At 32.2% G+C, this 15,979-nt stretch overlaps 1 protein-coding gene across 2 annotated transcripts in view; it reads right to left on the bottom strand.

The window, feature by feature from the left end:
- Positions 1-15,979, bottom strand: part of LOC145245836 (CBP80/20-dependent translation initiation factor-like) — a 101,184-nt gene that overhangs the window by 25,201 nt on the left and 60,004 nt on the right. For both annotated transcript variants that reach the window (XM_080107488.1, XM_080107489.1), the window contains exon 2: positions 11,316-11,598. In XM_080107488.1, coding sequence (XP_079963614.1) covers positions 11,316-11,598 — 283 coding nt within the window. The remainder of the gene's footprint in view (positions 1-11,315; positions 11,599-15,979) is intronic.

Here is a 15,979-nt window from a genome sequence, read left to right as displayed (position 1 = left end):
TAAAATACTTGTGCACGTTACCGTGCTGAAATATTTAGAAACCCATTGTTAACATGGGGAGGAGAGGGTGTTTTGTAACTATTTTGTACTTTCATCTAACAATTTATTAAACAAAAAAAAACATGAAAATTTAATTTAACTTGAAAATACTATCACAAAATAGCACAATAACAGATGCACCAATACCAAAAACATAACTAAACATTTAGATACTTTAAAACAATCAGAATCAGTAAAAATTTTAGAATCGTCCCATCACTAAGTGATTTGGGTATATTTTTCTGTTACACATCTTTAGAAAAAAAAATCTTGAAATATAAGACAAGGTAAAAAAAAAAAAAAAAAGCAATTAAAAATATTACTGATGACTGCTATGATTGTTTATACTGAAACTTTTCTTTCATACACATTTGTTATTTTAATGATTTACATGACATTATGCAAATACATTTATTGGTGCTTCTACAGTATGAGATAAAATCGCATTCCAACTAGAAGTTCTGTGATATACTTACGTATCAAGCAAAAATAAGTATCTGTAATGTTTCAAAACAATAAAAGGGTGTTACAAAAGTTATGGTCCCTAGGGACATTCGGGGGCTTTGCTATCTCTGAAAAACTAGACACTTGTATTCATTTTTCAATCTACTTTTAATCAAGACCCATCCTGATGTCTCACTAATCGATATTTAGCAAATATATTGATTATTTCATATACCAAATACGACATTATCCTCATCAAAATTTTGGAAAAAATGACAGAGTAGAATCTTAATTACAATTTTTAAAAAGAGGAATTTCATTGTATTTTGCTAATCCGTCATTCATTTTTGAAGAGGAAATAGTTTTAATTTTTAACTGACTGATAAAAAGCAACTATAAAGGGAGGTAATTCATTTCTCATTAATTAATGTTTATGATGATGATTGGTTAAATAACAGACCGACTTATCTCCCCTGATTTACAAGTATTTCCACCCTTATCAATGGCAGATCATCAAAATGTAATAAACCTGATTTTTTAAAAAAATTAAAACTCTACTCAGTAATTTGTCCAAATGTCTAATGTAGATATCTACTTTTTTCCCCTCGATTCATACATATAACAGAATTTTTCTATTAATTCATTTGGAACTGTGATTTTCACCTGTGTAAATTTTATCTTTGTCCCATACTGCATAAGCACATATTTTTGTCATGAAAAATTAACGAAATTCATTCATGTTTCTAACAATTTGGAAGTTGAGAAAAATAGATAAACTGATGCTAAACCCCTAAATGGCTATTTAATGCCAAATTTGTATTGCTTTTTGACAGCTGTGTATTGTCAGCAAATTTCAATAAAACAAGTGATATGAGCTGAATGCAAGAACAAAAAATATTAACCCCAGCCTCCTCAGCAAATACCATCTAGAGGTTTTCTAATAGATTGATTTGAACCTTAGGAGCAGTGGAGATGTCTGAAAAGAGATTAATCTTGATCTCTGCTCACCATGAGAAGTATGAACACACCCATCATCCCACCTCCTCCTCTCAAAAACAGTCTGTAAAGTATAATCTAAATATTAATTTATTCGACCATAATGTCCAGGGTCACAAAAAAAACATCATCATCATCATAAACATTAATTAATGAGAAACGAATTACCTCCCTTTATAGTTGCTTTTTATCAGTCAGTTAAAAATTAAAACTAGTTCCTCTTAAAAAATTTTAAAAAACACACACACACACACGGCTGCCTGTTTATGGTTTCAAATTGACTATTTTATAATAAAAAAGGCACGTTGAGAGTAGACTAAGTTTTTTTCTATTTATTTTTTTTTTTAATTGAAAGAAAATGTGCAAATGAATTGACATCTGTTCCTTTACAAATTTACATAAAAAATTATTCAGGGAAAAAAAAAAAAAAAAAAAATCTGTTCTGTGTTGAATTTTCATAGAATTTTTTTTTTTTTTTTTTTTTTTTTAAATCAATTCTTTTTAGCTTTAAAAGGTTAAAGAATTTACTAAAAAATGGTTTTAAATTTGTTATTTTTTATTTTTATTTTATTAATTTTATTTATTAGTTTTAAAAATTTACAGCTGCCATGGAATTTCCAAGGTTCTGCTAGTATAACAAAAATAGATCAAATTCTTAAGATGTGTCCATTTAATTTGCATGTTTAGCGGTGAAAATGTTATTTCAGATTTGACTACCTGATCATTCAAAGCCTCTTATAAAACTTGTTGACAGTGATAGACTTAATTATTAAGCTACCTACTGGAGCATTTTTCTAAGATATAAAGTTATATGGTTGGATATTTAAAATCAGCAGTCTATCTTTTGTATCGATATTGGATTTAACCCGTTCCCCCCCCCTGCCCTTCGACTATAATAGCAGCCAAACACATTTCATTCAGAATTTTTCTGAAAGTACTTATTCCAAATAAGAAAACTGTTAGAATGGAGACATTTTCTCTTACTTTGAGTCAAATTGAAGGGAAATTATTGTGTGCAATTATACTAAATTCTTTTCCTTGAGTTGGATGATGGATGGATCCCTTAACCCTTTAGAGATTGGGGGGGGGGGCTGAATTATTTCATATAGTATGTCTTAGACAAGAATAGCCTGGCATCGCACATAACTCTCCAGACTTCAGAGTACATACAACAACTAGTCTTACCATTTTAGCATTGGGCAAGCTCAATGTTGTTTAACTTTAGTGATCCAATGGGAATTAGTGTACCAATATGATTGTGTCATATATTCCTTGAGTTACTCCAAAATAAGTGTGTGTATATATATATATATATATATATATATATATATATATATATACATACACACACACTCCTATAAATTCGTTTTTTTTGTGTGTATTGATATCCATATTAAAAAACCTCTTTTCTATTTATTTAAAAAAATACAACTTTCTTATATCTTGGTTGTAGAATTGCATTCATTAGCAAAAGATCTAGCTAATTTGCATATTCTTTTAAACATTCATTTTAATTAATTCCCTATTAGTTTATTCGGTTTTCTTATGGGATGATCATCTTTAATTAACTATTACGTGTAATTGTATTTATGCAGATATTCTACATGATTTATACTTGCATAATATTTGCGTAAGATGTTTATAGTAAACACAAAACTGTTTCCATATATATTTATGTATATATTTTTGTTTAACAAATTTTACCTACCAAACTCCTAGAGTTTTTGGTCTACAGACAGGAAACTTCATATGTAAGGTATTTGAATTCATACGAAACTTTATATTTGGGTTTTACCCAGGAAAATTCCATGTAAAAGTGTGAAAATTAAAAAAGAAACTTGCTTGGTGAAGGTTGAACGCCGGCATTACGAATGCATAATGTAGTAGTTATTGGTTTATGTTTTAATTTTTAGCGTTGCATTATAAATGTCTTCATAGCCCAGTCATTGACGACAGAGGTAAAATAAATCATGAGCTGAACGTTTTGGTTTCGATTCTCGGTGATGGCGCACAAGTTTTTTTTTTTTTTTTTACTTTTTAAATTATTATATATTGCATCCAATATCTATCTTCTATATAGCTAGTCTAATATATAAATCTGTATATATAAAAGCGAAAATGTGTGTATGTATGTTCACTTTTTGTGTATGTCCAAGAAAGGCTTTTTTTCAGAGAAGTGCTTGGTCGGCTCACAACTTCTTAAAACTTTTTATATCACATAAATCATAATATCTCCGAGTTAACAACGGATCTCGCCTGTCAATTTAATTTGCTCCACTTCGGGAAGATAAATATTCAACAGTTTTCGCTCGCATGTGGATGAGGCTTTTTCCTATAATAAAAGTGACACTAATTTTGGTGGTATTTTTCTGGTCGCCATCGCCGGAAATGTCCAAAAGCAATCAGCTTTGATCCGTATGGAAATATTTTCCTTATGTCAGAGAATTGCTATTCAAATTGGACAAGGGATGCTGCCCCCCCCCCCCCCGCAACATCTTGGGAAAATAAAAATAAAAACCCTGCAGTTAAAGTTGACCTCATTAAGACATTAAAACGTACACCTGCAAATTCTAAGTAATTAAATAAATTCAAACATGTTTCCGTTAATGTCGCGGTGGCCCAATGGTTAACACCGCATGTGTTTTTTTCACACTTTAATTTTCAACTTTGTCTCAAGGGTTCGGGTTCGATCCTCATACTCACCTACCAAAACTTTTTTTTTTATTTTAACCCCCCCCCCCCGTTTTGATTTACCTCCAAACACTCAGGCAACGCTGGGTACCCCCCGCTAGTATATCTATAAAAGTGAAAATATCTGTGTACACTTCCCTACCATACATATTCACCTTTTTATATATACATATGCACATAAAGTTATGAACAGTACATAGGGCCCCGAGCAAAGCTGGGCAGAACTGCTAGTGTGTGTGTATATATATATATATATACACACACACAAAAAAATTATCTAAATTTGTTCTTTATTATTAACTAGCGAGGGGTACACGGTGTTGCCCGGGTGTTTGTAGGTGTGTGTGAAAAAAAAAAAACAAAGCCTTGACGACGCGCAGTTGGAAAATAGTAAAGTGTGAAAAAAAAAAAAAAAAAAAAAAAAAAAACAGGTGCTCGTTTTTGATTGACGTGACGGCGATAGGTATTCAGCAGTCAGCATTTTGTGCGGCACAGTTTTTAATGAGGTCAATAAATCGGTTTGTTTGTTTGTTTTCAAAATCCCGCTCCCCCGTCTGATATAACGAAGTCGACAAATGTTTCACTGGCTCTGGGCCTGTTATTAGAATCGAGTTTCGCTTTTTGTTTATACCGAAAACCGAATGTAACGCGTGCCAATGTGGGAAATGTGGAATAATTAACGTTTGAAAGTCAATAAAATTAAATAGACAGGCGAGCTCCGTGGTTAAGTGTGAGATATTACAATTTACAGATGATATAAAAAGTTTTAAGTTGTGAACCGAGCGAGCGCTTCTGAAAGAAGCCTTTTGTGGACATCGAGGAAAAGCGTACATACATACATATTCGCTTTTATATATATAGATTAAGGTAAAGTATTAAAAACTTAAAATTATTTGATTACAGTTTAAAGTAACCAAAATTAATTTCAAGTTCTTTGTAAACAAGTCAGTAATTTTTTAATTTTATTTTTGGCCAATGCCAGGTCAGTACAGCTAGTTGTAAACATTTTTATACGAGTCTGTTAGATTTGATCAACAATGAGAGTTAAGCATGTGGCTGGTATAATAGCCTCTATAATTTTATACACTACTCTGGTGGCTAACTTTAAGAATCAGATTTCTTACTTGTGTATTCATTTCCTAAAAAGTTTTACTTTTTCAGTAGGCATCACAAACATATCAAGTTTACAATGTGAAAATGGATTAATATACGAAAATTCTCTTCATTTTCAGCTCTCAATTTGGAGGAAATTTGCGATGTAAACAAAATTTAGTCTTATCTTTATAAATCTTAATTCATACCCCCCCCCAATTGACAGAACTCTTCACTTAAACCATAATTCACAACAAAAACTCAACTTTGACGTCTCCTTTCAGCTGTCAAACACTCAACTATCTGTCCTCTCCAATTCGTCCTTCTTAAAGCAGCTATTCCTCTCTTATGCAAATTAATGACACATAAAAAGAATTCATCTCTAAACTCTATTTTTATTTTTTTACTTCCTTTTTCTTTCCCCGATTTAATCATCTGACAGACCAAACAGATGCGCTTTCAATTGTGTTTCTTCTACTACAATATCTAATTCACCTTTATATTTTAAACCACACACAATTCTTTCTTTTGTGTCATTAATAATTTTATTTATTTCACTATTTTTGCCGATTTGCAATTTCATTTTTTAATGTCAGCGCATTTTTAAAATGTGGTTTCTGTGGTGCTGTGTATCTATTCATATAAAGTCTCGTCTCACAGAAAAATGTTCACTCATTAATTGGCTTCATTGGCTTTGAAGTTGTCTTTCATACAAAAAGAAAATGTGATTGAAACGTTACTGAATTAAGTTTTTATTCTATCAAATTATGTTTCCATTTTTACATGATTTGAATCTTACTGCTTATTTTATATTGATTTTCTATTAGAAAAAATCAAGCTAATGTGCTATGAATCATTCAAAAGATTCAATGTGTCAGCTGTTGAAATATGTTATGTAATTATGCATACAAAGATAGTCTTATCTTAAAGAAACATGACCACTTGTCAATATGATAGTTTAATATAGAGTTTAAGTTACTTTTCACAAAAATAATCCAGGTTGAAAACTTTAGTGAATGGAATACTAAAGAAATGTTAGTTCATGTCCAGAATTCCCCCTAGATTAAAAATAAAAAATAAAAATCTGCATGATGTGCATAACCATGATAAAATATCACATTCCAAAAATCATAAATTGATTAAATTTTTAAATAAAATCAAATTTTATGAAGAGTGGCCGTCTTGTATGCCATTTTGAAAACAATCTAAAAAAAAAAAAAAAAAAAAAAAAAGGGGGGAACTGAATTATTCAAACTTGTGAAATTTATGCTGTAATGCCTACAAATTGCCCTTAATCACCTAAAAATGATTTTCTTTATAAAGAGTAAAACTACTTGATCAATTTATGATTTTTGGAATATATTTTCATTTCATCACGAGTACATACCTCATACAGATTTTTCTATATTTTTGTTTTTTTTTTAATATAGGGGCAAATCTGGACAAGAAACTGATTTTCTTTTTGGAAAATTGTGCCTAGAATGAACTAATATTGCTAGGCTTCGTTCAATTGAACATCTTCACATTTCTACAAGGACTCAGAACACAGACTCAAACTCCTTTGGCTTTGTAATAAAAGAACTGTACACAAAACAATTTATCATCTTTGAACATTTATGTACAAGAACTTTAAACATCTTTTGCTGTATTTATCCATCATTCTTTTTTTTTTGCAAGTCTTTTTTAATACAATTATGTCACAATAGTATACATTTCATTTTTTTAACCAAATATTTTTGAGCAAGGGTCATTTTTCTACATAAATTTAATGTAAAATGATCACCCACTTTCTGACCATCACTAACTTTAAATCCTTTTTCACATCTGTATATTTTCTGATATTTTATTTTTGAAAATTTAACTTTTGTTAGCTATTACGATTTCTTCTTTGCACTCCCCCAAAAGAATCTTCACCTTGTGGTGACTGAATCACAAAGTGATTCAAATCAACACTAAAAAGCAAAAGGTTCTAATAAGTTACCCTCTTTCTTTCTCTGTTTCAATTCATTTTCCTCGTTTTTCCTAAAGCAAGTATTTTCATGTAAACATGTTACTTTTGGGGGTTTAAAATGATTTTCATTGGTGGAAAACACTAAGTGCACACATTCCTGTGAAAACTTACTTGCTTGCTTTAGGAAGTGACTAGGAATCAAAACAAAACGGAGAAAGAAAGAGGCTAAATTATTAGAACCATTTGCTTTTTTTTAGTGTTCATTCAAATCAATTCGCGATTCACAAAGTCTACACAAATAACCCTGCCTGTTTTTTTATTTTTACATTCAATTTATTTTTCTGAATCTAGTTATTCACATTCCCACAATACCAAAACAATATTATAATGGAGATTCGGTGTCTGTGACCAAAACTTTGACATTTATCAAAGACATTGCATCAAATTCTGAAAGAAAAATCTAGAACGGTGTGAATCATTGCTTCATCTTAAGATTAAGACTGACTGCTATTATTATTATTATTATCATCTATGCACACACCAAGTTAGATTTCATTCAAAACAGATTCATTAGTAGATATTGTTAACATGCAATATAAATATTCAACAAATTCCTTCACCCCTTCCTCCTGCTTCTCTATACATTTTTCTCTATTATCCCCAACTTACTCTTTCCGTCTTTTTCAAATAAATACTAGTGCTCATTGTAATTTTCTCATTTTTGAAGTCAGATGCAAGCCTGACTAGCTCACCTCATTTGAGAATACCCATAAAAGGTTGAAATAAATTTGAGATAGGTCTAAATTTGTGCTGTGCTTTTTCTTTTAACTCATACGTATACTGTTTCGCATAGAGTTCTCACACTTGAGATTTCCTACAGAAATTGCTCCATCTTTTTCAGATTTATACTCTTTCTTTCTTAACGTCAGTTATCAAAGTGAAGGGGAAGTCTAATTTAAACAATGATTTTGATAGAAATCAGTTAATATTGATTTCTAATTGTTTTATTGTCACACAAATGCTGTGTAGATAAATTTTATAAAAAACCCATAAAATAGGGAATGACTAACTTCTTTGTCTATTTTTATAAAATTACGTGTGTATGTTTATATATTTCTATGTCTGTGCATGGCATAATCATGTTGACACACTGGTTTTTGTCAGATCACTGAAGTTAAGCAAAGTTGAGCTTGGCTAGTACTAGATGGGTGACCATTTAGGAATTCTAGGCGCTGTATGTGCTTTGCTTATCTCGGCATTGTTTCCAGTCGTCCTGACCCTCCACTTGCCACTGGTATTCAACAATGTCGACTCAGGAGAGATGTGGTTGGAGATTGCGCAACTCCTGCCACAAAAATTTCACACGCAAGCACCCTTACCGTGGGTATCTTTAGTCTGTCAAGACTGAAAGAAGCCTTTTATGTCTAGGATTTACTCTTAAACTATTTAACCAATCATAATAAATTAATACTTAAGAATTTTTTTTACTTGCAAACTGTTGCCCTCATCCTCATAGTTTTTTCACCACGTTTTGGCCAACAATTCCTCTGGCCTTCTTCAGGTGGTTAACTGCAACGCGATAGGAATGTTGAGTCTTAACCGTATCCTCAGTAATTACTGCCTTCCATAGTTATTGTTGTCTCACCACGCTTTGACCAACTAAACCTTTGGCTTGCTTTAGGTAGGATTGAAACCTCTATCTTCAGACAATGCTCAACTGGAACCATAGATTCAATGCCTTTATTCACTGAGCCATGGGCCCCAAAGTAAAATTTTCACAATAGGTATAAGACAATAAATATTCCCAAATTTTAGCTTTTCTTTAATATTTTAAAGGTTTTTTTAGGGACAAAATATGGGTACAACTTCCCACTTGAAAATTCAAATACTTCATATTTATAATAAATTTTATCCATAGTGACTAGATACCAATTGAACAGGATTTCCTGAATTACAATTTCTTCTTATGGCAACTTAAGCTTTAAATCGCAAATTTCTAGAATCAAAATTATGTAGTGTATATTGATCAAAATCATAAGAATTCTAGTGATAAGTTTTAGTTAAATTTTATCTTTTTTTTTTGATTTTCGTGAGGAGGGGGTATAAAAGTGGTGCAAAACTTTTCTGTTCAGAGAATTAACCCATTAGGTCATACTGTCCTATAAATAGGACACCAAATAATATCTTTTTAAAATTTATAATAGTACTGCTTACTGCATAATAACTCAATTCATCTTATATCCATCAATTTCTGAGAATTGTTGAAACCCTCTTAAAAATTCTTGTGAAATTTGCTAAAATTCTATTTGTTCAGTGATATATGAACTTATATAAATGAGTCTTGCAATAATAAACCACTAAATCATTGCCAAAAGCACAATGTAACTTTTTGTGTGAACTGCTTTGCTGTTTACCATAATGTGTAAGTTATTTTGAATGTATAACCTCTTGATTTCTAAAATATATCACATGTACGGTAAAGACTCCTTCAGTCTTGACAGACTATGGATACCCACCGTAGGAGTGTCTGCAGATATAAAATTTTTGTTGCAAGAGGTGAGCAATCTCCAACCACACCTCTCCTGACTCGACATTGTAAAATACCAGTAGCAAGTGAAGTATATATATATATGTGAGTGTGTATGCTCAGAATGACTAGAAACAAATACAGAGATAAGTGGAGAGCACATACAGTGCCTAGAATTCCTAAATGGTCACCCATCTGTTACTAACCAGTCTTAACGTTGCTTAACTTTGGTGATCTGACGAAAACCGGTGTATCAACATGATTATACCCAGCGTCTTTTAGAAGAGTCGATATTTCCCTTTCTAAATAGAATAACTTTTTTCCTTTTGTGTATTCTAACCTGATTTTAGTCATTACAAAAAATTTCAACTCTACAGTAAAAAAAAATTTTGATAACCTGGGACATAATTACTTCACAAACGAGGATAATTTATAAAAAAAAAAAAAATAAATAAATAAATAAAATAAAAATAATCTTGATCATAACTGCTACACATGAATACATTCTTCATTTTATTAAATATTAAGAGAATGACTAGATGTTGTCTGGGATTAAATGAGGAACCCTACATAATTTTAGGCCCATAACACCACATAATACCTCTATTTTTTAAATTGTTTTTACATTTGAAGTATTCAATTTTTGGTTGGTTGGTTGTTTTTGTTTTACGGCATATCAAGCCTTTTCGGGTTATTTAATGCCGAATCCGAAGATTTAAGAAAAATCTTTTTAATAGAATATATTTGTTGTTTTCACGTCGGTTTCTATTTAACCCATAGTTGGGACCCAAACAGGTACTACCACTCCGGGTCAGACTGGACCTGGGAGCAATGGTAATTAAAGGGTGGCTCCACACTCCCCAAAGCCCACAAGCTGGGGCCTCACCACTGGATATAGTTTAAGGTCATATCCATATCATATCCCCCATTGAGGGACTTTTACCCTCTGCAGGGGGGCAGTCGGCATATTCTAATGCCCCACCGACAGAGCCTCAATTTTTGGAGAGGGACTTAATTATATACTTGTATTGAGTGAAAAGAGGAGGTGTATATAAACTGATATTAAAATAATTTTCAGTAAATTTATAATCTTTAACTTCCTAGTGACACACCTCGATGTGGACCACTGTGTAACCCTACTCCAAGCCCTGAACTCCCATATTAGTATTTTTATTTTTTAATTTCTGTCGATTCTAAATTACAAATCAAATAAAAAATACAATTTATAAAACTTTCTATGGATGTCCAGCACAAATGGATAACTCAGGATATAATACCCACTTTGGTATTTTCCAAGTTTTTGTATTGGGAATAAAACACGTCCAACACCACTATTCAAAGGTAATCCTTTCAGAAGATCAACTGCAAAACCTTTTATGAATTAGAGTCAAACACAAAGACAACATTCATTCCATTTTAGACATAACCAAATGTCTCTATAAGAGGCTCTGCCATTGGTCGGTTTGTCATGCTTAAGTTTGAAATTGCATTCTCATCACCAAATGCACACATTGAATGGACACATGTTAAGACTAGCTGTATCTTTTGTGTTTTCTTTTTTAATTTGAATCTCACCTGCAAAATCTGCCTGCAAAAGTTTCAATAAGTTAGTTCGATATTTCACGCCATCTCCATCTATCTTAGAGAGTCTGTCACAGATTACTGCCCCTGTCCGTGCAAAATCAATGTCCACCAGACTCTTGTTATAAATCACTTTGATCACTTGTTGAATGTTTTTCTCATCCTTCGCACATTCCCTCGTCAGTTTCTCGATCACGTCTAGCTCTCTGTCTTGTGCATCAATTGTTAGCATCTCAATCTTCTGACTAACTTTCTCGAGGTCGACAACATCACTGCACTGAAAAAACAAAACAGAAAAAGAATTAGTCGTGTAATATGTAAGCAGTGATTTTGTTCATTAACAAAAGAAAAATTACATTCTAAGAGAGACGCAATGGTCATCTATATTATATATATATATATATATATATATATATATATATATATATATATATATATATATAAAAGGAAAATGCGGCGCGTGCATTTTTGTATGTCCAAGAAAGGCTTTTTTTCGCCGGGCTTCTCGGGGCGGGCCGGGGGGATTTACTATATGTTAGAACTATTTATATACCCCCTAGATCATAATATCTACAATTTGCGAATGCGTGTCATGTCTAGATTTATTTTGATCAACTTTTATAAAATTCTTGCTACTTAGGCTTCTCACGTGTTCGTTCTGCTTTTTCGTATAAAAGCGAAACTGATCTGAAGTGAAGATGTGGTTACCAACCTTCGTGCCGAGAACATCCAGAAAGCAATGGGCGTTTGATCAATGTGGGGGAAACTCCTTATATCAGACAATTGCTATTCATACGGAAACTCTCCTCTTAATGGGGAGCTGGTTACCCCCCAATATTTTGGCAAAACAAAAAGTTGGGAAACGAAAACAAAACCAAAATAACTACCCCGCAGTAAAAGTTCACTGCGGGGCTTCTATAGCGTGATCATTGAAATCACACACTTGTCAATTTCACTTTTTAATCGTTAAATTTGAACTGTTTAGTTACTCTCCCTTTGTGGGCGAGTGGTAAGTTGTCAGGTGTTTTTCACACTTTCTTTTCCACCTTCACCTCAACGTTCTGGGTTCAATCCTATCTACTTACCAAAACTTTTTAGTTATCCCCCAACACACACCTACAAACACCCGAGCAACGCCGGGTATCCCCGCTAGTCTATAATAAATCTCACCTGCCTGTTTAAATGTATGTATGTATGTATGTTTGTATGTCTGCCTAAAACTTTCAACAGAGGTGACGGATTTTTATGAGATCAGTATCATTTTGAAGCTCGACCCTTCGGACGACAAATACCGAAAAATTGGCCAAAAACATTAATTCCTTCACCCTCAACCGGGCACTTTTGTACAGAAAGGGTTGATTTTTTTTTTTTCTGACATTTTTTGTAAGTCATTCAGCCCTTGCCTTCATGACGTCGCTTAAAAGGTGTTATTTCAACCACCCATGATGTCACAACCACAGTAGGCACATCAGTAAGACATTTTGTTTTTTTTTTCACCTCTTTTTCCTCTGGCGCGTTACGGGTTCAAGCCTGCTTACGATTTTTTTTTTTTTTTTTTTTTTTTTGCTCAACACACCTCCAAACACCCAGGTAATGTCGGGCACCCAGGCTAGTAATTTCTAAAACTAATTCCAGTTTATTACATAAACCTAGTGGAGACAAGAAAAACTCTCCTTAAACCATAAAGAGTAGCAAAGTGGATGCCAACATGACAATACCCATGCTCTCTCTACATTTAGTATCACTTTTCCATTGTTGAAAGACGGGATATTTGACGTTTTGCAAGCACCGTTTCCAACACCATTTTGTATCATCTTGTCCAGTCATTTGTTTCCAAGTCTTCTATTGCTTGTTAGTCTTCCTTCAATTAAAGACTTGTGTCTCCAGCAGTTTATACAGAAGGCTGAATACTTCACAATCATATCAGCACAACCGATTCATCCTTATGGTAATATCTAGACTGTATAATTGAAGTGCTTTCAGCAATCACTCAGATCTAATGTGTCGGATTTGGTAAGATTTTACATTGCAGCAGATACATCTAATCATGGATCCGTTATTGGGATGCATTCAGGCAACTACAAAGTAAAATCATCATATTAAGTGTAATGTCTGTTACATGTTAGCATTTATCGGGTCGCGTTTACAAACTGACTTCCAGACTAATTTATCTATGGACCGAAGTTTGACCTCACTTAACAACAATGGCAGTAGTTCATAATTGAACACAATAAATGCAATGAGATTGAAACTCAACATAGCTTATTCCATAATCTGCGATTCTATCAGTATGCAATGCAGGTTTTAGATTTCTTTTGCAAGAAAATAAGATTTCATTTTGACCAGAAATTCAAGGGTCAATGGCACAAGAACATGCCGAGCTCATTTGGCCAGATTTCACAGAACCATCATAATATCGAACATATGAAGTTACGTTGTAAGATTTAAAATGAACTTAGTGTTTAAACTGACATATCAAACTGATTTGGATTAGCAAATTTTTATTTGTTACTGTTGTATTATGCTATTAACACTAAACTATTTTCGCTAGAGTTTATTTTCAAATATTTAGTCTTGATGGAACAAATTTTTCAATGATTACAAAAAGAATTTAAATCAACTTTTTTCTTTTTTTATTATTATTATTACAGAATATAAAGAGTTATCTCCCTTACAATTTTCTGTAGAGGTAAAAAATTCTCAATGCCTCCGTTCAGTCTTGAAAGATAAAGGATACCCCCTGTAGGGGCAGATGCACATGTAATTGTGAGGCAAGAGTTGCGCAATCTCCAATCACACTTCTCCTGAATCGGCACTGTTTGAGTCCAGTGGCAAGAAGACCAGGACGATGGAAACAGATAAGCAGAGAGCACATACAGCACATGGAAGTCCCAAATGGTCACCCATTTAGTACTGACCAAGTTCACAGTTGCTTAACTTCAGTGATCAAGCAAGAACTGGTGTGTCAACATGATTATGCTGTGCTAAGCTAAAAAAAAAAAAAAATATGACAAATAAAAACTAAAAAGGACTTCACTGCATCCCAAGCAAGTACAATTAACATACATATTAAATTCTTTTATTTTTTTAATCCAATAAAACCTTCCTTGCCACTTAAACAGGCAGCCTTTAAACAGAATATTTTTTGTATGCAAATGGAGAAAAATGAATTCCATCAGCCTATCAGGATAATAAGATTAGATGAAACCTGGGTTTCTCAAATAAACACTAATGTATAATATTTAAATAAATCTATACTCTCAAAAATTTGGATTTTTTGTGTATTAAAACCCTTTTTTTATTTAAAATGAAAATAAAACTTTGTTATATATGGGTCGTGGAATTGCATTCATCTGCAAAAGATCTAGCTAATTAGAATATTCTTTTAAACATTCATTTTAATTCCCTATTTTTTTTTTTTTTTTTCTTATGGGATGATCATCTTTAGTTAACTATTATGTGTAATTATATTCATGAAGATATTCTACATGATTTATATTTGCATAATATTTGCGTAAAAAGGTTATAGTAAACACAAACCTCTTTCTATATATATTTATGTATGCATATATATATTTGTTAAAAAAATTTGCCTACCTTCCTGTCAGTTTTTGGTCTACAGAGGTAAAACTTAATATATAGGATATTCGAACCCAGGCGGAAACTTTATATTTGGATTTTAGCTGAGGAAAATCGGTACAAAAGTATGAAAATTTAAAAAAAAAAAAAAAAAAAAAAAAAATGGAATTTGCCAGATAAAGGTTGAACGACATTACGAATATGCTTGCATAACATAAAAGCTATTGGTTCAGGTTTTAATTTTTAGCCTTCCAGCACACGTCGTCATAACTCAGGCATTAACGTCAAAGAAAAAAGTAAATTGTAAGCTAAACGTTTTGATTTTGATTCTCGGTGGTGGCCCATGAACCCTTTTTTAACTTTTTAAATTATTACTATATATTGGGTCCAATCAAATATAATAAATATGAAATCTGCATTAATCAAAATATCATATTTAAGCGTATTTTACGACTGGGCAATGCCAGGCGGCCTGCTAGTTCTATATATATAAGAAATGTTCATACTTACTATATTAATAAATTTATAGCTCCTCTTTTCCAGTCAAACATTACAGGACTATAAAAACAGGCACCAGAGATAATTCCAATATGGCCATGCTGACTGTCAGTATCTGAAGCAGGTTTCCAAAAATTAACAGTTTCATTTATCCTTGTAATTTGCTATATTGATTCTGGGAAAGTGACTCTTCCAAACAATTCATATTTAGAGGAGGTAGGAGTATATTTCACTAGAGGAAAAAAAAAAAATAAAAAAAAAAAAAAACCCTAACACTCACCATTCATCAGGAAACCTACTTTCATCAAATCCAGTTCTCAAAAAAGAATGTAATTGTTTTGTTTAATCACTTGTCATTATTTTTCACCATTTATGAACTCCTCAGCAAAATAATCACGATTTTCTTCCGCATCAAGTCTTATTTTCAGGCATATTGATTGGCTGTTCAGTATCGCCTTTTAAAAAAAAAAAAAAAGTAAATATTTGCCGAATGCTTACTACATCCATTCGCAAAAATCAAAACTTGCATCCATATTTCCTTCAACAAGTATGTAAAAATTAAATATGACCAATTACCTAGT

Source organism: Euprymna scolopes, chromosome 23 (genome assembly GCF_053919585.1).
Source record: "Euprymna scolopes isolate OS-2025 chromosome 23, ASM5391958v1, whole genome shotgun sequence".
Taxonomy (NCBI): domain Eukaryota; kingdom Metazoa; phylum Mollusca; class Cephalopoda; order Sepiida; family Sepiolidae; genus Euprymna; species Euprymna scolopes.
The sequence above is the reverse complement of the archived record's forward strand: the minus strand, read 5'-3'. Positions and strand labels throughout refer to the sequence as shown.